Below are 23269 nucleotides of genomic sequence, written 5' to 3' on the forward strand. Positions count from 1 at the left end.
TGATTCTGTTGATGTGGGACACTTCATCGTTTGAGGATGAACTCAATTCCAGCAAATGCGAGGTTTCAGGTACTGGAGTGTAAGCCATGAGGTTGGTAGAAGTGTCTACTAGGTGTTAACGTTCAAGAGATTGATCTGACTATTGTATCGAGTGCCCCTTCTTATACCCTATCGACACGAAGCCAAGTGATACGGAAGCACGTGTGGTCTTTGGATTATATCCGGTATCGATAGGGCCTTTTAAAAATAGAAATATGCTGTGGCAACATAACCACGAACGCAAGAGATTCCCTGTTGCACTGCTCAAGAAACACATCTGGAAAATGTGGTGGACAAAATTTCCCAGTTTTAAGCAGGAAAAAAAATTCCCGCTTCAAGGAGGCAAATTTTGCGTCCGCAACATCGTTTCGTAGTTTGACCACTTTCAAAAACAATGTTTCCGCAATTATGTTTACTACTTTATCCGGGTCTAAAGTCCCCAGGTAAAAAGGAAGACAAAAAGGTATGCTGATTGTACGTGTCGCTTAGATAAATCATGGCTAAGGGCCAAAAACAGCAAGCACGTAAGGAGTGAAAAATAGGGGAGCAAAACTGATTAAGAAAAGAAACATATGCCCCAGCAGCCAAGACAGGCAAACGACATGACAAAAGAAAAGAACGTGATGAGAGTTGAATAAAGAAGGTCGAGAAGGGCGGCAAACAATAATATAGCCTCTACCAAGATTGTGCCTGTTTTAAATGCGTCCTTTGTGATAGGTCGCGCGCAAGGGAATAGTGATATGTATATTTGGAATAAAACGAGGAAATAAGTAACATGTTATATTAAGTAGGAAATTTTCATTACATTTTTAACAGACTTTCTTTACTTCTCCCAGCATGAGTAAAGACTGAATGAGCTGTTACTTGCTCGTTTCTTCAGTTTAGTTTAGTAACCGTGGCTGACTGGATGAGTTCCATGAAATTGCTGCACGATCGAACAAAACGGAATAAGTACACTAAACAAAACAGGACACCGTTCGCGTTAGAATAGCGTGACAACCAGGATGTTACATAATGTTCTAACATTTCACGTGCACGTACGTTCAATGGCTTTTATATACAGACTGATACAACTCGATCGTAACTTTAAACTTCGTTTACTACTTACATGCAGCTTGTTTTTCTATTAAGAGATTTGTACAGCTTCTAACTCTAGTAGATTTATCGTTTGTGAAGTGTTGCCTTAAATGTTTAAACACCTGTATTTTCTCTCATGTCTTGTGTTGCGTGCAATTTGTTTTGAAAGATTCCAAATGTACGGTGGCCGATACGAACAAAACAGAATCACCAAACTCAAAACTACGGTGGCCGATAGGAACAAACAGAATCACAAAACCCAAACCAGAGTCATAAAAACCCAAAACAGAATCGCAAAATTCAAAACAGAATCACAAAACCCTAAAACAGAATCACAAAACCGAAAACAGAATCGCAAAATTCGAAACAGAATCACAAAACTCAAAACAGAATCACAAAACCCAAAGCAAAATAAAAAAACTCAAAACATAATCGCAAAACCCAAAACAAAATAAAAAAAACTCAAAACAGAATCGCAAAACCCAAAACAGAAACACAAAACTCAAAACAGAAACGTGACAAAACTCAAAACGGAAACCCAAAACCCAAAACGGACAAACAAAATAGATAACAGAAAAAACAGTAACACAAACTAAAGGTTACTGCGACAGACACGTGTAATCACAAAGGTTAAACCTCATGCTCAGTGTAGAACATGTCTTCTTTGGTAAGTCACTTTCCTCTTTCCCCAACTGTTTTCGTACTTCTATTATATCAATTTGTTTTCGTTAATGCTCTAATGGTAGTTCAGACAGACCACAAAGTTAGACAACTCGTTAATGAACAGGGGCACCCGACGAGAATAAAGTTCAAAACCACTTAAACGTAGCAATGTCAAACGTATTTTAGTATTTAAACGGTAGATATAGGCATGTTTTTATCCCGTGAAAATTCTTCATCTGTTCGGATTTCCTAGCTGAAAGTCTAGTGATCCGAAAATTATAGGGATCGAAACTTACCTTTTCGAAAATTTCGGCCAGAGAAAAGGCTCCCGAAAGCTCTAGGGGACCTTTTTACAGTTAAAATCCGTTAAAAATGGTTTCCGAAAATAGACGTTGGGTGCCCCTGAATGAACTCCACCGCAAAAACCACATAGATGACATGACTAGAAAATGGCTTTGTGATAAACCAAGCCCAAGATTCATAAACCAAGTGACTCCAACTGGCCGCCCTATATTCCGGGTACCCAAGGTCCTACAGAGAAACTATCAGCATATGATTTGTTGACAGACTACTTCTAATCAGCCTATTGCACGACAGCAAAATTCATACGTTAAAGACACGACCGCCTTCATTAACTTCATTGAGAAATCAAAAATAAGGTAAAAGGGCGATACTTATTTCAATGGACATAACGAGCCTATACAAAAACATACCACAAGAGGAGGCGACTGAAACAATATGCAGATCTTACACGCCCTTCTACCAGAATAAAACTCCTATCCCTACATCTCTGACTTGAACAAGCGCTAAGGCTAATCCTACAGGAAAACTTATTCCAATTTAATGCCGAGTAAAAACTATCTACAGACCCATGGCACGGCTATGGGCTCCAAAATGTCTGTAGCTTTTGCCAACATCTTCAAGGCAAAAGTAGAAACAGATATCCTTAGCAGAAGCGACACAAAACCGCTCGTTTGGAAAAGGTTCATAGCTGACGTTTTTTCAATATGGAAGGTCAGTAGAGAGGAAATAGCTTAGTTCAGGAACAGAAACGACGTTCTTGGATACTACCGTATACAAAGGCGAAAGATTTGAAAAAGATTCAGTACTTGATTGGCGCACGCACTTCAAACCTACTGAAACCTTCCAATATGCGCATTACACCTCATGTCACCCACCTGGTGTAAAAAGAGGTTTTGTAAAAGGAGAGGCTTTAAGACTTTTGAGAACAAACTCTTCGAAAGAACTTTTTTGTAGAGAAAATAAAAAACGTCAAAGAAAAGCTCCTAGATAGGGGTTATCCAGAAAAGTTAATACAGAGAACACTTTCAGAAGTAAGTTTCGAGGACACGAAACAAGTCCTCCAGCAGAAACGTAAAGAAAACAAACGTATCTTGCCTTTTGTAACGCAATTTCAACCATCAGTGCCTAACTTGAAACATATTATTACGAGCAAATGGGATTTGATTACAAACCAACCATTGCTTAAAGAAATATTTGAGGAGCCGCCATTAATATCATACAAAAAAGAGCGGTCTTTACAGGATATACTCGTAAGAGCAAAACTATGATTATAGCTAACCTGTTCCAGGTTCCGAGATAGTTGGGCCCGCTGAATTGAGAAAGCGCAAAGACGAAAGTACAACTTTTCGCGTGCCTTTTACTTTCGCGTCTTCCCCGCTATCTGAGAGCCTGGAACAGGCTAGATTATAGCTAAAACACGAGCGAGGGAGTCGCACAGGCCTGTTACCCCCATTTTAAACTAAAAATTTCTTATTCATGTTAATACGTGGTCTAATAAACTCAAGTTTGTATTGTAGATTCTTTTCTTAGCTAATAATTAACGGTGTGCCACTGACGAAGAACAAATAATAACTCGCCAATCTTATTTGCAAAGTCACCCCTACCCCCTAGGAAACTGCCTTTTTTTTAGACCCACTCTCTTGGGAATATTTGTTGCCCTCCGTGAGGAGGGTATGGAAATTTTCTGTAACTAAACAATGCAGCCCATTTCCTCTAGTCAAAATTGTTGTCTCTTTTTAGTATGTGTCTTCTGACTAGGATCCTAAAATTGGCTCCTGGTTCTAAATTAGTGTGGGTTCAATAAAGGCTACAGCGCTACAAAAGTAGTAAAAGATGTGGAAGTTGAAGCTAAGTAGAGCGAAAAATGTCAGTAGGCTCCTTCTCATCACCAAAATTTGTTTTTTCTCTCGATCAGTCCCTCTCCATGTCTCCGGTTTAATTAGCAGGAATGGTGGCGGAGGAGGGTGCGTCTGCGTTCTGTCCTCTGTGTGCCTTTTTTACCTTGTGATTTTGTTTTGAGCTTTGTGATTCTGTTTTGAATTTTGTTTTCGATTCTGTTTTAGGGTTTTGTGATTCTGTTTTGGGGTTTTGTGATTCTGTTTTAGGGTTTTGTGATTCTGTTTTGGGGTGTTGTGATTCTGTTTTAAGTTTTGCGATTTTGTTTTGGAGTTTGTGATTCTGTTTTAGGGTTTTGTGATTCTGTTTTGGGGTTGTGTGATTTTGTTTTGGATTTTGTGATTCTGTTTTAGGGTTTTGTGATTCTGTTTGAGGGTTTTGTGATTCTGTTTTAGGGTTTTGTGATTCTGTTTTGGGGTTTTGTGATTCTGTTTTGGGGTTTTGTGATTTTGTTTTGGATTTTGTGATTCTGTTTTAGAGTTTTGTGATTCTGTTTTGGGGTTTTGTGATTCTGTTTTGAATTTTGCGATTTTGTTTCGGCTTTTGTGATTCTGTTTTAGGGTTTTGTGATTCTGTTTTGGGGTTTTGTGATTCTGTTTTGAGTTTTGCGATTTTGTTTTGGATTTTGTGATTCTGTTTTGGGGTTTGCGATTTTGTTTAGAATTTTGTGATTCTGTTTTGTTCCTATCGGCCACCGTACAAATGGCATTCCCCTAAACTCTGTAAGTTGTAATCTCGTTCCCAGGATTCTCTCCTTCCAAGACAGAATTCTCCTACTTATCCTGTTAGTTCATAGAGAGTGTGGGAGGAAGAGGGGAAATGCTGTCATTGGTTACACGAAGGATAAGGACCCAAACAATAGCTCTAGTACTAACAAGAATGCGGTTCTGTTTTAAGTTTTGCGATTCTGTTTTGGGGTTTTGTGATTCTGTTTTAAGGTTTGTGATTCTGTTTTGGATTTTGCGATTCTGTTTTGGGGTTTTGTGATTTTGTTTTGGATTTTGTGATTCTGTTTTTGGGTTTTGTGATTCTGTTTTAAGTTTTGCGATTCTGTTTTGGGGTTTTGTGATTCTGTTTTAAGTTTTGTGCTTCTGTTTTGGATTTTGCGATTCTGTTTTGGGGTTTTGTGATTCTGTTTTGGGGTTTTGTGATTCTGTTTTAAGTTTTGTGATTCTGTTTTGGATTTTGCGATTCTGTTTTGGGGTTTTGTGATTCTGTTTTAAGTTTTGCGATTTTGTTTTGGATTTTGTGATTCTGTTTTGGGGTTTTGTGATTCTGTTTTAAGTTTTGCGATTCTGTTTTGGATTTTGTGATTCTGTTTTGGGGGTTTGTGATTCTGTTTTAAGTTTTGCGATTCTGTTTTGGGGTTTGTGATTCTGTTTTAAGTTTTGCGATTCTGTTTTGGGGTTTGTGATTCTGTTTTGGGGTTTGTGATTCTGTTTTAAGTTTTGCGATTCTGTTTTGGATTTTGTGATTCTGTTTTAAGCTTTGCGATTCTGTTTTGGATTTTGTGATTCTTTTTTGGGGTTTTGTGATTCTGTTTTGAGGTTTGTGATTTTGTTTTGGATTTTGTGATTCTGTTTTGGGGTTTTGTGATTCTGTTTTAAGTTTTGCGATTTTGTTTTGGATTTTGTGATTCTGTTTTGGGGTTTTGTGATTCTGTTTTAAGTTTTGCGATTCTGTTTTGGATTTTGTGATTCTGTTTTGGGGTTTTGTGATTCTGTTTTGGGGTTTGCGATTTTGTTTAGGATTTTGCTATTCTGTTTTGTTCCTATCGGCCACCGTACAAATGGCATTCCCCTAAACTCCGTAAGTTCTAATCTCGTTCCCAGGATTCTCTCCTTCCAAGACAGAATTCTCCTACTTATCCTGTTAGTACATAGAAAGTGTGGGAGGAAGAGGGGAAATGCTGTCATTGGTTTCACGAAGCATAAGGACCCAAACAATAGCTCTAGTACTAACAAGAATACGACGGCACTACAGCTTTTAAAAAAGGACCATAGACTGCAACAGAGTTCTACAAAAAGTACAGTCTACCCGAACTCTTGTTCGTACAACATACAAGCCTTTAATTTTCGATTAAAAGCAAGAAAATCACAATTTAGTTCAGTTTCTACAGAACAAATGGTTGCGTGATCAAATCTAGAGAGCGGACAACGGGCAGACACTTATCTCTAAGAACTTGAACAGCTCAGTCTTGCCATTGGAGGTGAAGATTCCGAGCGATAAAGGCGTAAATATCTGAATACTCTTCGATCTGAAGAGAGAGAGAGAGGAAAAAAAAACACGGTAAAGACTCTAAAGCAGTTAAGAAGGATCATAATAAGGCCATTTCAGAGTTTCCTAGAGCCTCTGTTTCGAGGCAAACTAAGTGCGAAGCCATCGATATGAATATGATTTTTTATTCTTACTTAAATAAAACTCATTTTCACTACAAATGATTTGCACTTAGCCTCGTTATAAAAATGAGATTTTTGAAACTTGGGAATCGCGTCCCTGAAAAGGTCGCGAGCGGAAGTATGAACAAAATTGGTTAATGGTGCTTGTTAACGACAATGACATTTCCACATGCATTGCTTACATTATTTTGTGTTAAAAAAAAGCTACTACATAAGAAATGTGATTGGAGTTTGGAAAACAAAAAAGAACTTCTGCTGAAGCTCATCCACCAAGGAAAAGGGATAAACAATAGGCCACTTCCGAGTTCCGAAAACCCTCATTTTCAAAATGAGGCCAAGTGCACAACATTTCTTGTGAAACTGAGTTTTACTGTTCCATGAGAATGAAAAATCATTTCCATATCAAAGGTTAAGCACTTAACCTCGTTTTGATACAGAGGCCCGGGCGAACTCGGAAGTGGCCTATTAGTACTGGTAAGTTTCAGTTCTCAGAAATAACAAAACTAAAACACTTGTTAGTAAAACACAGTTCTAAATCAAACAAATTATAAGCACTCTTTTACTCGTTTTTGGTAGAGGGAAACATTTATCGTTCAGGTTTTGTGTCTTTCGTTAGGCACGCCTTAATCCTTTAAGTTCCAAGAATGACCAACATCAATTTACTCCTAACAATATCAATATATAATCAAGTAGAAAGGTCATGAAATGATCACTAAAAGGAAAATGCTTAGTGATCTTTAAACAAATTGGTTGGGGACTAGTCTAAAGAATTTGTATGTTAATCAGAATCTTGGCGCTTGAAAAGTTAAAGGAGGAAAATTCATGTTGAAAGAGACAACTTATCTTAGGCTTTCACAGCGGACATTGAAAGTATTTAGGCACACAGTTCAATTTTTCTGATCCCATCTCCATACGCATGCTGTGGGAGAACTGTTTTGCATACGGTTCCCAACCATTAGGTACCACTTTTCAACAGTGGAGCTGTCGCTTAAAGGAATACTTTTTTGCACTCGCCTGGGCAGTAATGGGTCTTTGATACAATGGTTCGCCCGTTCACAGACCCTAAGGCTTATGCTGATGAGCCCCAATAAGGGCGAAGCAACTGTACATGGCTGCCACTGCCGGGGTGATATGGTTGTGCGCATGCGTAAGGTAATGGCCATACCACGGAGTTGGTACGTGTGCTTCAGTGCTAAAATTGACATTGAAAGTTCCCAATATGGTTCTCCAATCTCGTCGCCGCGATCCAAATGTTCCCTCAATCCCGTAATGCCGATGATTCTTTTCATCATCACACATCCCGTGCATACATTCGATCCCAATACCGACCCCACCCTCTTTAAAATCCCGAATACTGGCTTTCAAATAAAGTAAATTCCGGCACCCGAAAACTTGTTGGAAACCCGTGCAAACTAATCAGACTTACAATTTTGGCGGTAGGCTTTCCAAATCCGTGACCGGCTTTTGTGTCCACTCTTATAAGCAATGGGTTTGTCTGCAAAGAAAAATACATCCGAGGGTCGAGTTGTTATTAAAAAGAAAAGTTTCCTCTTTAGAGAAAAAAATGCAAGAAAAAAATATTGTTACCGTAAATCCTGTTATGTATTAGCCCCCCGGGGGGGGGGGAGGGGGGGCTTATTCTTCCCCTGAAAAGCACGTGCTTATTAGAGAGAGGGGGCTTATTTGAGAGGTGGGGTTAATAGAGGATTTACGGTACCTGTTTTTCGTAACCGCCAATACGATGATGCAACTCTGCGATATACTTCAGAGAATGGAGTGGAACAACACGATCATCATGGTCAGCGGTTAATAGCAGCAGCGCTGGATATTGTGCTCCGTTGTCGGGAATCTTGATATTGTGTAAAGGGGAATATCTAAAAATCAATCAGTTAATCACACTATTAATACTTCAACCAGCTAATCAATGGTTCGATAAATGACAAATGATTATAATAGGGAATAAACACTTTTTTCTGTCCAGATTGATTTTCTCAATGCCTCGTACCTACAGGTATCACTGTGTGGATCGAATGCAAACTTGAGAACAATTTTAAAAGAGCACAAGTCACCTTGGGAAAAGCTACCCTTCCAATGACCCTTTGCTTTAACATGAAACCTTCACAATACGGGTTCTTTCATTTTATAATATTAAAGTTCACGTTTTTCTTTCGTTCGTTGCCAAGAATCTCTCTCCGCTCACTATTAGTGGCTGAGAACAGGAGAACCAGTCTAGCAGCAACAGAAAACGTCTCTCAGAAATAAATCAAAAACCTTTTTAAGTTGAGGAGGAACTTCACGAAAGTAGAGGGAAAATAATGTTTAATTTCTATAAGGAAAGAAAGCAACTCACTTGATCAGCCATTCAAAGTCTTCCTTCTTGTCGGGACTACCATAATCAGTTGTCCTTTGCAAACAAAGAAGACACGTTTTAATGACTCAAATTGGAAGCAATATCATAAACGTTTCTTTATATCAATGTTCTCCAATGCTTACTTACCAGGCATGGCCGATGGTAAACTTATGAAACTTCAGCATGTCCATGACTCTGCAAAAGTAATGATAGAATTCAAAGAATTATAAACATGTTTTCAGTTCCGTAGAGGACACTAGTAGAGTTCAAAGAACTGGCTAAAACATGCGTCCTAGTATTGACGAATTCGGGAAATGGTTACAGAAAGTGCCGCACGTATAAACACGTGGACGGCATTTATTATCAACAAAGTGGTAATACCGTAAACCCCTGCATGGGGGGCTTATTAATTTCAAACGCGTTTGAGGGGGCTTCAGTAATAGAGACGGGGGACTTATTTGAGAGGGGGAGGGGCTTATTTAATTTAGCGAAGATGGTGGTATCAGATCTCCATAAAGAACTTAGCCTCCCACGCAGGCATTTTTAGGGGAGCTCGTATTTCTTCCCTCCCTGGAGGAGGGAAGAGAGGAGGGAAGAAATACGAGCTCCCCCAAAAACGCCTGCGTGGGAGGCTATAAAGAACTAGAATGCAAAGTGGATAAGCTCAAGTACAAGAAGTGAGAATTATGAACCGAGATTTATGAAACAATAACCCTTATTTCCACAAGAAAACATCGAACTGTACACTGATGACGTCATCGTGCAAATAAACTACCGTAAAATTCCGAAAATAAGCCCCTCATGCATAAGCCCCTCCAAATATAAGCCCCCCCAAACCGGTAACGCAAAAAAACCCTCCGTTAAATCGCCCCTCCAAATACAAGCCCCCCGGGGGCTCGTACTTGGAAAATTGCCCTCAAATACAAAGTAAAACAAAGCAAAAATGGTAAATTTATTTCCAACTATAAGGCTAGCCCAATCAATTTTGAAACGCAAATTTCCCTCTGTAGATAAGCCCCTCCGAATATAAGCCCCCCTCAAAAATACCCCTCAAAAAGGGCCTTTGAAAAATATAACCCCCGGGGCTTATTTTCGGAATTTTACAGTACTGCCTAAAAATGTGCAAACTTGACAAGCAAAAACTTTGGACTAGTCGAGTACAAAATCGAGATACGCAAACTAGTCTCAGGGATCCCCCAAGAAATAAAAACATCATTGAAAATGAAGGGCGTTAAGGCGCTCTTAACTCATATAAATTACGACGAAAGTCATTTTAATATAGATTCTAAGTTGTCCTGTACTTAAAAGAGTTCAAAAGCTGACAAATGAGCTCGCCTATTACAAAAATTTTCAATTCTTTAATACGGTCTATGCTAAAGGAATAAAGTTGAACTGTGACTTACGGTACTTGCGAGACAGCACATCCAAACAGCTCCGGTCTCTGGTTGATACAAGCACCGACCAAAAGTCCACCATTAGAACCACCACAGATGGTTATCCTGTCGTTGAACACACAAGAGGATGTGAATTCATTTAACTTGCAATGATATTGCTACCGAAATGGTTTCATCATTAAGACCGCATGACAGGCGTTTTCTTTCGCTGCTATTAAGGTGCAAAGGATTTCTGGGAAGGAAGAGCGCGAGACGCTCAGTGCAAGACCGAAGAGCCAAAAGTGCAAGAAGTGCGCGTGAAAAAGTGTGTACCTAATCTAAGGGCTTGTTTACAAGCAGGGAGGGTAACCCTGGTGATAGGCCGGGTTAGCCTAGCTAGAGGGTTAAAGATATCTTTGGTTTACGAGTAAAATTTCCCAAGCAGGGTTCCCCTTTCAAACAGGTCAACTCTACAAACTTGACTGACGTGTTTCGTCGTGCGTCACCCCATAAGAATAAATACACATTCTTTGTAACGCCCAAGATTTAAACGAAATCTTAGAGATCTGCATGTTAAACACGTTTGTTCAGATGTTTAAAATTTAGCTCGAAAAGTTGGATAACTCCGTTCAAATTTTCAAGATTTCTGATCACGCTATACAGTCAAAGTTGTCCCGGGTATAGGCGAGTTATCCCTAGCAGGGCGTTTAGAAGATAGCTAAGGTAACCCTCTTGCTAGGGTAACCCAAGAGCCATGGCTCTTCGGTAACCCTAGCACTCAGGTAGGGTTACCCTAACTCCAGGGTAACCCTATCCGCCTTATAAACGTTGCGTAAAAAAGAAGAAATGTGCGAGTGCTAGGGAAAACCCTCCCTTCTTGTAAACAGGTCCTTACTACTCTTTCTTTTCGCACTCCTACCAGATCATAGTTTTATGACTGCGTGCATCTATAATCGTGACCGCAAAAAGGTTCTCCTGCGGTCAGCTGATCGATTAACAACAATCGCAAAAAAGATATTGCGTCACCCCTGGACGTTAATCTTTGCTTTAACTATATGAGGACGGGGTGTCGTAGAACGAATGCACAACACTCGGCTACGAGGTTTTGTCCTTCCCAGAAAGCCCTGCGTTCTCTGCTTTTCGTGCCATAATGTAGCTTGGGAACAAGACAAATAAGTTTAGCTCCATATTGGAAGGCAGGAAGAACGGGCTGAGAAGTGTAAAGATACTTTAACAACTCATCCAAACTCCTAGGATATCAAGAAAAGCAGTAGTACAAATGTACTTGTTTGTCGAAGTGTACTTTTGCTGTGCTAGGTAAATCGCTGCGTACTGAAAGTCATCAAAAACATTCTGCTTGTTCCCAAAGCATCCCGCTTGATGCCATGTTTCTCCGTATTCCCTGCAGGGAGATAACAAAACAAAAACTATTTTCGTGAACACGTCTTTTATGTAGACGAAACAGACATAATGTAAATATTATGATGCATAACAACTACTGCACAGGAAACTAAGGGACCATTAACATCTAGGCAACTTCTTTAATATATTTTCAAAACATTGTGGTCAAAAATTATGATTTACAAGTTCAGACGCCGTTTTGAATCTCTTCCAAACTTACCCTTGCCGATATCCAAAACTACGGTCATTTTGTCCTGATGCTCGACAAATTATTGATAAACGGAAATTCATTAATTTTGGACGGGAGCAATGGCTTTCGAGGGGGGGGGGGGGGGGGTGGGGGCGACAAATGAGAGGCATAGTGCAGGTTTCTGTCAGACATAGTCGCTCTCTTTTCTAGCGAAAAATTTGGTACCCAATTCTTCTTTTACGGACGCAAAAAGTCAAAAGGTGAAGTTCCTTATCATATGCCGACGGCGCGCTCATTTTACGCCAACCCCCCCCCCCTCTTCCGTTCCTCTTTCCATCAGTGCTCTGTTCTATGGGTAACAAGCATGTGAGGTTACGATTGGGAATCGCCGGAACTCGGAATCTACCGCACAAAAGACGGCGCACTAACCGGCTGTGCTAATCCCCTTTCGAGTTTAGAAGCGGACGAGGTTTGACACCATTTTCAGCAAATCTTGTCATTTTACTGCCGGGGCGAGGGGGGGCATTGGGGTGGGGAAAATGCAAACATACTTTTCCTTGCCCTAGGTAAAGCAATTCTTAAGTACAACTTAGCTATACTTACCCTCCACCCCTTAGGTTAGGAACAGCAATTATCCCTCCGAGATGTTGCATAAATACGATTCGTGAAACACTGAAGGCTGGAGTAATAGAAATGTTGAATCCTCCGTAACCATACAAGAACAAAGGGTGGCTGCCGTCTAACACGATATCCTGATTAACAAACACAGTTAAATAACTACAGTAGTTGAGACTTGCTTTAATCTATAATTTAAAAGTATTAAGAACAAGTACTTGTCTCAAAAGCACTCTGTTATACATCATTCATTAAAATAGTCCATTATCCATTTTTCGATTGCTTATGAGCATTAAGTTCTGGGGAAGTCACCCCAAATGAGCTATCAAGCTCGCTGGAAAAGGCAATCAGGTGTTTATCGAGTAAGCAAAACGACTAGGTGGGTGGAGCGACTCCAACCATATATAGTCGTGCGTATCGTCGCTGCTCAAGCTCCTACATAACAAACCAAGACATCGTCACTAAAACGGGAAACGGAAAAATATGAAAAATGGAAACAAAACAGTGAATAGATCATTAAGTTACTGATAGTGCTAGTAGGGTTTTAAGCTAGGTTTTCGTTCCCATTTTTCATTTAACCCTTCCCTGTGCTTGTTACCGGTTACACATTGCCCCTTTTCATAATATCCTGGTTTGTTAAACCATAGCTCGGTTGTTCAAAGGCTGGATAGCGCTATCCACCGAATAAATCTCTTTATTATATAAACACCAATGAAATACCAGGTGGACTTTCGCGCGAAAATTTGGTATCTTCACATGTGAAAATAACATGTTATCTTCACATGTGAAAATATCACCGTTGCTATGGCTACATAATAAATCGCTCACACCAAAAAACTATTAGAGTGAAATGGTTTGGTAGTTCATTGGTGCTTATATAATAAATAAAACTGCGCGAACGAGTGAAATATTTTTTCAAAACGAGAAGAGAAATTTCGTTTCTCCAAGCGGCCATGTAATATCCTCTATATCTAGTGGATAGTGCAATTAGTTTCCCCAATACTTATTCATTGGATAGTGATTTATCCGGTGGATAGCGCTATCCCACGTTTAAACAACTGGGGCCAGATCTTTATGCAACATTACATTTTCACGTGTGTAAGTAAATTACAGGTTTACCTTTTTATGAACAATGAACATCGGAATCTTGGTTCCATCTTTGCTTGGATAAAACACTTGCACGGTCTGATAACTACTGGCGTCAAATCCACTCACTTTAATTTCGCGGAAAACCTGTCATTTCCAAAAACATGGTTATTTAGCGCCACCGCCTGGCAGAGAGTGTCATTTTTTACACTGGAGGGCTCGTCATAGAGGGGTCTTATCTTATTAGTTTTTTCACAACTAATTGGAAGAAGGACGGAGTTCGTTCTTAAAACACAATGTTTATTGGTGTAAGCTATATGCAATGAACTGTAATACAGTTTTCTTCAGCAATAAAAACGCAAATATGACATTTATTGTCACTGAAATGAAGGCAATTTAAGACACAAACCTTGGGTTGGATGTTGTCTTCAGTTAAATCACAATGGTGGATAACTCCGGGGGTTAGGAATGAAGTTAACTGGTAAAAAATCTGCAAAAAGAAAAGGTAGTTAGTTGTGAGTTTTGTTATTCAAAAATAAAAATTCGATGGCCGAAGGTTCCAGGTTGGGTCAAGCAGTGTTGAGCCCAACAATTATTAGGAAGCTTAGTCACTTTTAAAGCGTATTCCCGTTCTTTCTGAAACTTGATAGAGATTATTCTAAGTGAGTTTTCCTGGAACTGCATTCTTAGAGTCCACGTTGAAGTTCAGAAAGAGAAAGAAAAATTTGCCGTCATGTGTTTACGTCGCGGAGTCCACAAAACGTCACATAAGATAATAGGGACCTTAAGCAAGGACGACGACGACGGGAGTGAAAACGACGGTAAAAAAAGCAGTAAAGGAGTAAAAAAAATGAACGACTATGACGTGAAACCTCCTGATTTGACGTTTTATGGAAGACGTGGACATACGACGATGAATTTTCCTTCCTCTTTTTGAACCTGACTAAAATCCTTAAGAATTCAACTCCAGGGAAAGTCGCCTGCATTTAACATATTGAGCGGGTCCGTAAATTCATTTTTAAGGTCCCTAACAAGATGAGTTTTCGCCGACCGGCTGAAAATTTGACTGACTACTTCGTTCACACGAAACCGTTCAATATTTTCGCTCTATTCAGACGGAACTCTGAAAAGTTAGACGTCTAAGTCTTCTTACTGTTAAGGTGATTCTGTTTGAACGGAAAAACTAAACACACGAAGTTTCAACCGGTCGAAAATTCTTGCGACGCTGAGTGAACGTAGCCGCAATTATGCAGTGATGGGGAAGAAATGTAACAAAAAGCGTGATGCACGTGCAGAGTGACAGTTTACATGTGTAGCTCATTAAGCATATTGTTATTTAGATTTTAAGTTCCCGTTTCCATCGTTTTGAAGGTAACAGCGCCAGAGGGCCTCAGAATTCCTCCCTGAGTTTTACCACTTGTGATCATTCTTTCATTTTTTCGCATCCCCTTGCAAAACTCCTGAAATTTTAGCTATTTAAAGGGAGCAAGGTTTGCCCAAGTTTGCATCTCGGAGACGGCGCGAATGGTCGGCTGAAGTCTCTTTCTTGCTACGAGAAATTATTTCACTCTATACTCCGGCCTTTTCCCTCTCAACTCAAAAACAAACAATTCTATCAAATTCTAATTCGATCTGGAACACAAGAACACATGTAAAACGAGTTCTTAAGAGCGACAAGGGCTTCCGCGGACAAAACAACTGATGTTCCACATTTTTGGTTTGTTCAAGTTGTTCATGTGTTACCTCTGAATCTCTTTTCCGCCCAGAATAACCAACAATGCTACCAATGTCGAGTGGGAAACTCATCAGCCTTTCTCCCGACAAATTGTGAAGGTAAAGAACGCTCTGGAAAGTAAAAAACAGGGTAAATTAGTAACAACGTCGTATTTCATTTTCAGTTATATTGAATGAAGACAGCTGTTCACGTACTAACTAGAAGCGCGGGAACAGCAAGGACGCCCACGTGACCACCATTTCCCGCCATTTATCACGCTTGCTGCCGTTTACCGTTGTCAAAAAGTGAGGAAGCTAGTTTTTACTCCTTTTTACGCAAACAACCAACAGAAAACGTGAGTATTTTAAACTTTGTTTCTTCCGCTTATCGCAGCTTGAATTAAATATAAAGCCAATTTCCACGCTTATGAATGAAACATTTGCAAGTACTGGAAAAAATGACAGTTAACGGCGGCTGTCGTAAACTTTTCCGTCACAGATTATTTTGAGAGCTGTTTTTCATATGTATTAGTTTGTATGCTTTTGCAAATATAAACAAAAAACGCCTGAACACGGCCTTTATCTCTGTTTTTTTCTATGACTTCCTTCTTAGGAGAGAATAATTCAGTACCAGTAGAAACAAGAAACCACCATAAAAACAGTGCGGACCTTGACGTCATGAAGGTAACAGAGAACCAACAGATTCTGCTTGACACAGGACGCCCATTCTAAAACATCTTGCTCGTCTTCTTCAACAAGAGTCGACCAGTGTTCCTGGATATTAAAGCAATGACAAGCGAGATTTTGTTAACGGACAAACACCCTCACTTTTCTCAAATGTATCAAAAGTGAGTACCAGTAAGCGAAGGAAATTTTCTCTTCTGATCAGGAGACATTTATCCAACTGTTATTGTTAAAAAAAAAACAGACAACAAATTGAAATATCTTTTTACAAAAAATCGTCTACAACGTCATTTTGGAGGACATTTGCAATCATACTGTACTTACCATTTCGGGTTTTGAAAAGTCAATATTGATTAATTTGTATCTTGGAGCTTTCAAGTTTGTCTTGAAAGTGAAGAGGGTCCCCTCATTAGTGATGTACTAGATAAAAACACAAAGCAAAATGAGTTAAAACAATTTAATACAAAGTTTACAACATACAAGATAAAGAGGTCTATTGACCATAATTCCAAGGGAATACATCATTGTTATGACATTACCTCATATTCAGCGTCAAAATTGTCCACCACTTTCACATAAGGAAGTTTACCTAAAACAATAATAAACAAAAATATACAGTTTGCCATTACACAAACACCTTATTTCCTGAACTCTCTTTGCATAAGCTAAATCATTTGAAAAAATATACAAATAAAAAAATAATAATAAATTTAAATAATACAAAAATTAAGAGTTGGAGAGCCAAGAGTGAATGTAAAGCATTGAACTAATTTTTGCAGTTTCTAGCACTTGAATTTTTTCACTTGGACAGAAGCTGATTCTGAACTTTTCTAGTCTGTTGTGTTATTACCAGTAATTCCATCTTTTTGCTTCTCCAGATCACAGTAAAAAAGTCTGTTCATTGGAGCACAGCCTTCGTGTGGAGTTAAAATCACGTATCGTCCACAATCACTGACTTCAGCACCTCTACAAAACAAGAAAACAAGTGCCAAAAGTTTAGGTAATTATTAGACATGCTTCAATACAAAACATTTAAGTCTGTACAAAGTTACTAAGAATACAGACACCACAGAGAAGTCAGCACACAGCAAACATAACCCAAGTTAAGGTGTAGTGTTCTCTAAACAAAGTAACTGACAACTGAGCTAACCGCCCCTTTGGTTAGCTCAATTATATAAGCACTGGTCTGTCTAAGAGGAAAGTCACAGTTAGACCAACACTCAGGGTCTTAAAACAACTGAGGAGAAGGTGCTGCCTTTGTTCTGGCATCCACAAAATAATGGTTAATCAGATAATGACGAATAATGGTCAGACCTGTACCACAGCTCTTTTACGCTGCTGATTACTGTGGAATGCAAAAACTGCTGTTTTTAAAGAAAAGGAACATTGGAAATATAGACCCCAGTATTTTGGTTAATCTTAAAAACATGTGTGCATCTGTGTGTACAGGTGTAATACTGTAGTAGGTGCACATCAACTTTAGGTTGCCCTTTTTTTTATATAACCTGCTATATGAAATAAAAATGATGATGATGATGATAATACATGTAGTTATATTACTGAGCTACATGTGAGCAATATTACTGGACTAAATATTTTCCAAAAAAAATAACAGTAATTTCATACTGTAATTATTACTTACACAGACCACTTAGGATGCTCCGGGAACTCACAACAAAGAACATCTTCTGACTGGCTGGTTCCAAGAACATGGTAATAAAGCTATTATGGATGTCGCAAAAAAATAACAACTGAGAATGCATTTTTGGTTTTAGGCAGTTGTTTGCATAAGTTATTTTTCAATGGCCTCTCATTCTGACTCTATCCCAATGGCACTTTTAAGCCCAACATCACCAAACCTCTTACAGCTAGACTTCAGGCTGGTTGACTTCATTAAATATATTACACTTTTGTTGCAAAATAAGACAAACATATTTCAAACTTACCTTTTGATTAAGATTTAGTTCAGTGACTGTTCCATCAGCTTTAGAACTACTGGGATATTTCTATCAGGTCAAAAACAGAATCTTAAAATACAGTGATACAGTAGTAATAACATGTTCTTTAAAAGTATAGATTGTTATGTAATAATACTAAATATGTAAAAGTTTATTTGATAAGTATCTTATCTTTCCCATTTTATGTTACTGAGCTTAAAACAGGTTCTCCAGAAGCCTTGGGGCCCGGCAGAAATTACTGCTAAGTGATTGTCATGAAAGTGTAAAAAATCCATTTTTATTTGTTTCTCAATGCTTTGTTTGATGAGATAAAAAAATTATGAAATTGAAATGCAGCTGTAAAATATTTATTTCACAAAGGGTGGTCCCCTTATACCCTCAAATGTTAATTGCTGTGCACTGTAAAAGGCACTCCTTTCTTTTACAATAAACTCTTTACTCAACTAAGACCATCTACTTATTAAAACTTTTTTCCATCTACGTTTTTCATTATCCTGACAACCCTGCTTCAAATTTACCAGCTTTCTCAGACAACCTTGTATTTATTACTCAGGACATTTTCAACATCACTCTTCACGCCATTGTTAACATTGCTGACCCTACATAAAGTGGTATGTATAACATACATTACTTTCAGATATTACTAAGACCATTTAGTAAATGGAAATCAGTCTTCAGTTTTTACTTTTAGTAATGCATCCTAAATAGAGCATTGTTATGTCAGAGGAGCCACTTACAGGGCCGGTGGAAGGTACCCTCACTCCACAGGGTAAAGTTTACAGTGATGTTCTCTGGACAACTAAAAACTTACATTGTAGAACAAGCCCTTATTGTCATGTGTCCATGCCATGCTAGTGAATTTTGCATTTTCTAGGGAGTCTGGCAACTGCACTTTACCATCCACCTTCATAAACTGAAATTATTAAAAAGACAAAGGAGTCAGAAAAAATCATGAACTGGATGTGACATAATATTACCTCTTAGCAGTACTGACTGCATCCAATACATGCCCTCAGTGTTGCAAATTTTATTTTATTCTTATTTTAGGATTTTCAAGATAATTGGCCGAAAACTAGCTCAAAAAGAAGCATTTTTTCAAACAATGTGTTTTTTTTCAGTATTAGCTTATTCAATAAGTCATGAAAGGGGTTAAAAGCCTATAACAACAAAAGCATGACATCAATACCTTAATTGTAACCCAGTCAGATCCTTTATGTGAAAGAGAGTAGGCAAAAAGCTGTCCATCTTCAGAGAATGATCTTCCCACAAGCGCTATGGTTCCATCTTCAGACAACTTGTTAGGATCAAGAAATACCTCAGCCTCACCATTTAGTGAGTCTTGAACATACATCACACTTGAAAAATCAGTAGAAAAGTCAGTGTCATGATACTATTCAAGCTAAATTTGATGTAAATATGGTACATGGTAACATAATTATATTATGGTAGTAGGTCTGCGTGGAGTACAAATCAGTCTATAATATAATTATGACTAATTAACAAATTCAGACAAGCACTAGCAGGAGTCTGATTTCTTTAATCTTGAGTATGATTAAAAATACCTAATTGGAAAAGATAAATTTCTGTTCCTTGTTAATCATAACTGTAACAAAATTTGTGATATTTTCTGCTTTTTAAAACACACAACTTTAAGATTTTCCAGGAGTTATTTGCACAGATCAAGACCAATGAATTATATTGACACTATGTCACAATGCAGAATTAATCATTCTAAAAAACTACCATAGAAGGTTAATATAGTAGATTTTACCTTTGGTTTTGAAGCCCAGAGTTGTGGAAGTAGAAGTACTTTGAACCACGTTTAAATGGACAGCCATACTTTGGATAGTCCCACATTTTAGTTAGCCTGCAGGTGGAATAAAAATTCCAAGACTTAAAGCATTATTTTTCACCCTTGGTAGGAATACTCCTTTTTATAATGTTATTCAGGCCATTTTGGTTTTAAGTTGGGAATAGAGTTTAAGCCTGAAAAAGGGTAAAGTTTTGCATTCTGTTAAAACAAGGTCTGGAATTAATTTTCTTTATTATATTTTGAGATCATTTTTCCCTTGAGAACACTGGTTTAGTTACATATGAAATAGGACAGCGAAATTGATATAGATGGTTTTCACTGTGATGTCATGAAATTGAAAAGTCATTTGTAATAGCGACGTTTTCACATTCTTATTTACACTAGGTTGAAGATAAACAAAAAGTAAATCTCTGTACAAGTTTCCATTTCCGTAGCACGTTTCATTTTGAGAATACGGCAAATTATTTGAACTTCCGAGTTTTCACAGTGCGTGATACCAAAATAGGAATGCTCTCTCGTTGAAAAAAGTCTCTCTTCTTGATTTTCAGCAATATAACCACTTCAAGTATTAGAAGACATGTTTATGTGTACGTATGCCAGTTCTTGAGTGAAAAGAAAGAGATTTTATAGAAGGGTGAACTCCAGATGTTTTTGTTGTTTTCCAAAATGGTGCACCAACATGGTGTCTCTATACAAAGCTTTACAAAGGTGCGTGAAATGTTTCGGCAAATAACTCTGAAACTGTGGGCCACAAAGACCTGAGACTTGGACAAATTGTTTATATATTAGTCTTTTATAACATTTTATTTCCTTGGCTTCTTCCACTGGATGGTTTCCAATTTAATTTTTTTGTTACGTGACAGTGAAAACGATCTATATTTTGGCCTGAAATCAGGCAAGGGTTAGATGGCCCCACCTGTACTTCATGGGAGTTTCTCCTTCCACCCTAATGGGATTATTTTCTCTCTCACTTTAAAGTTAAGACAGAATAAGGCTTTTTTTGTTGATAGAAAAAGTATTAATAAGTGCCACCCAGTTAAAAATTCTACCTTGAGTAAACTCCTACCCCCCCACCCCCCCCCCCCCCCCACCTTGCCATCCAATTTATTTGGCCAAAATATTGTAAGAAAGGTGGCTAGTACCTCATTTATGGGATTATCATACTTTGGAAGGGAGTTAGATTTAGGTGGGGGAGGGGGTTAACTACTTTGTTGCTCTAAAAAAACACTTGGGTCCTTGCGGGGGGAGGGGAGGGAGAGATGGTGGATAATTTTCACTTCCATAAATCTACACGTACAAAGCATTACGAGTTTAAAATAAGCATTCTAACCCTCCAACGTTTCATTTCCCACAATATCTACTATCAATATCTTTTTGCTCACGAAACAAAACGGAGTTGCTTTAATGAATGGGGTATTGTTTACGAACAAATGCGAGACATGTGCATGCTTCGGAAAATAAAATCATAAACACTTTACAGCCTGTACTTCAAACTGCCGCGATACTATCAACTTACAGTTATTTCCAGTTTGATCAAATTAAAAGAAATAAGCATACAATTTTATTTTCAACTTTTAAATTGTAAAGTTAAAGGCTTTTTGCTGACCTTGTCTTGAAGTTATCTCGGATTTCGCAGTCTGCTAAATAAGGCATCGTAATGGCATTTTGCTCTTCAACAAAGGCTTTGGTTTCTTCTGAGTCCGGATCTTCTAGCCAAACATAGGGATCAGCAATCTTTGTACCATGATAGTCATCCATAACAGTTTCATCTCTTCGAGCTTGTGGATAGGAAAAAGGTAAACTTACAACCGGAACCGCCATTTTGACGATTGATTGAAGCCTCGACCCAGATCTCCAGATAGCCGCAGAGACAGAGTAAGATCTGAGTACGAGGTATATATCACGTCTTAAAAAGTACGTGATCATTCTAAAAATAGGGATGGCTTTAGATACGCCCACGTGACAGCTACTTCAAGAAACATCACCAAATTTCGATGAGTAGGCAAAAGTAGAAATAAATAAGTCTTGCCACAAAAATAAAGGAAAAAGACTCACTTACGTTTATTTGCATGCAGTTACTTGCGATTTTTTTACATATAACTAGACCCATAGTTTACAGTCAGTAAGTTTCCTGACTTTCCCATATATCCTTATATAGTTGGAAAAATTGTAAAACTCAATCGGAAACTATCGTAAGTCAGCTGTTATACATTTTTTTATACATAACTTACAAGTAGCTATGAATCACGTCGTCGCCATCCAGAGACGCGGTTGCATCATCGACATTTGTGTTGGTGTTGTTGTCAGTATCAGATCATCCATGCTTCCAATCTATGAGTGCCGTTTTGTTAATAAAAATGTTATCATAGCTGGAAATATTATTTATTTCGCTGAGTCAGAAGTATGAGGCTTTTTAAAATCCAAAATAACTACGCATAAAAATGTTGAAAATAGTGCGTTTGATAGCTCATGTTGAACGGGCTGTTAGCAGGTGCAGAGCGTAGCTCAAGTTAAGGTTGCAGGAGATTGGGACGAGCGGGGAATACCCTTGACATCACGAGAAAACTGAACTCACATGAACGTCAAGTGATTGGACTTTTTGCTCTTGTTTTCTGTCACGTCTGGTCGATAGTACAGTGTAGCTAACCTTGGCACACTTTTTCATAAAAAAAGAAAACGTTCCTGTTGCAATAATCAGTGGTCCACGGAAAAAGGTAAGGTAAGGTAAAAGGAAAACTGATTTCACTATAGTATAGTTGCTTCAGCACATCAGTGAGAAAAATTACTAGTGATAATAATGTCATTTAGATTTGTAGCTATGTTTTAGGCAAATTGATGACACAGCAAAATTTACCGGCCCTGTGAGAAATTATGGCAGTAAAGAGCACACAAATATATATTGGACTAGAGAATTCTTATGTTTTAATTGTACGACTAGAGGTATTCGCATTCACAGATATGAGTGGCATCAAATTCCTCAGTCTACTCACATTGTTGCAAGCTCAGCTCATATGTCGCTTGGCCTTGGCTCTGCTTTTGCATGTTTCTCTGCGGCAGAAACTCGTCTTGTTCTCCATTCTTGTGTTTAAAGTAAACCTCTGATTTACTGCGGAAAATAACACCAATCCATCTGAAAAATGCAGCTTATACTAATCTTCGCAAAATATGAGTAATACACAAGCGCAGCACAAATGAAGACAGCCATGACCTTACTTCCTGCCAAAGCCGGAAATATGGCATATAACGTGCTGTCACGCCAGATACATGTAAAGACAGACAGTGAATGGGAAAAGGCCTTGTTGGATAAAAACGTCCACTATATCGGCACTATGTCTGGCCCAATTGATTATTTTCTACAAGGTTGAAAATCATTAAGTTATATAGATTCGACACCTTTCACAGACGAAAGGGAAAAACGACCTTGAATGTCCCACTGACCTGCGCCATGATCACAACGTCCGTTTTGCAACACGGACCTTGATCACTTTCTGCGACTCCGTCTGAACTGTGCATCAAGTGGCCTTTGTGTGTTTTAAAGCCACATTTTTTGTTTAAAATTCAAGAAAGGTTAACACGCCATCGCCAGTGACAACCAATAAACATCTTAGCGGAGCTCCAATCGCTCGCAGAGCCCCACAGCTATAAAGAAAATCCATCCATCCTAGTTGGTAATCACGTGACCGTACACCGCCCGACCGAGCGACCGTCC

At 38.5% G+C, this 23269-nt stretch overlaps 1 protein-coding gene across 2 annotated transcripts; it reads right to left on the reverse strand.

Moving 5' to 3' along the window:
• Positions 1-5944: 5944 nt before the first annotated feature.
• LOC140946282 (prolyl endopeptidase-like) lies at positions 5945-21357 on the reverse strand. 2 transcript variants are annotated; one of them, XM_073395370.1, is made up of 21 exons: positions 21167-21357; positions 19519-19614; positions 18934-19102; positions 18559-18660; positions 17736-17795; positions 17432-17511; positions 16640-16755; positions 16329-16378; positions 16114-16209; positions 15775-15879; positions 15136-15237; positions 13802-13882; positions 13426-13539; positions 12295-12443; positions 11386-11502; positions 10131-10226; positions 8875-8922; positions 8728-8781; positions 8095-8251; positions 7804-7872; positions 5955-6235 (listed from the first exon to the last, which is right to left on the reverse strand). In XM_073395370.1, exons 1-21 carry the CDS (start codon positions 21316-21318, stop codon positions 6170-6172), a joined length of 2079 nt encoding a protein of 692 aa, XP_073251471.1. In that variant the 5' UTR covers positions 21319-21357; the 3' UTR covers positions 5955-6169. The 2 variants fall into 2 exon arrangements, with proteins under 2 accessions (XP_073251472.1, XP_073251471.1); XM_073395371.1 differs by lacking the exon at positions 13426-13539 and having other exon boundaries at positions 5945-6235.
• Positions 21358-23269: the final 1912 nt, after the last annotated feature.

Source organism: Porites lutea, chromosome 8 (genome assembly GCF_958299795.1).
Source record: "Porites lutea chromosome 8, jaPorLute2.1, whole genome shotgun sequence".
Taxonomy (NCBI): domain Eukaryota; kingdom Metazoa; phylum Cnidaria; class Anthozoa; order Scleractinia; family Poritidae; genus Porites; species Porites lutea.

Excerpts from the sequence above, each read along its gene's own strand:
- LOC140946282 (XM_073395370.1), bottom strand. The coding sequence starts at position 21,318 with ATGGATGACTATCATGGTACAAAGATTGCTGATCCCTATGTTTGGCTA. Across the intron at positions 8,782-8,874 it reads TTTACCATCGGCCATGCCTG|GACAACTGATTATGGTAGTC; the intron begins GTAAGTAAGCAT and ends TTGTTTGCAAAG. Across the intron at positions 6,236-7,803 it reads GAAAGCCTACCGCCAAAATT|ATCGAAGAGTATTCAGATAT; the intron begins GTAAGTCTGATT and ends CTCTCTCTTCAG.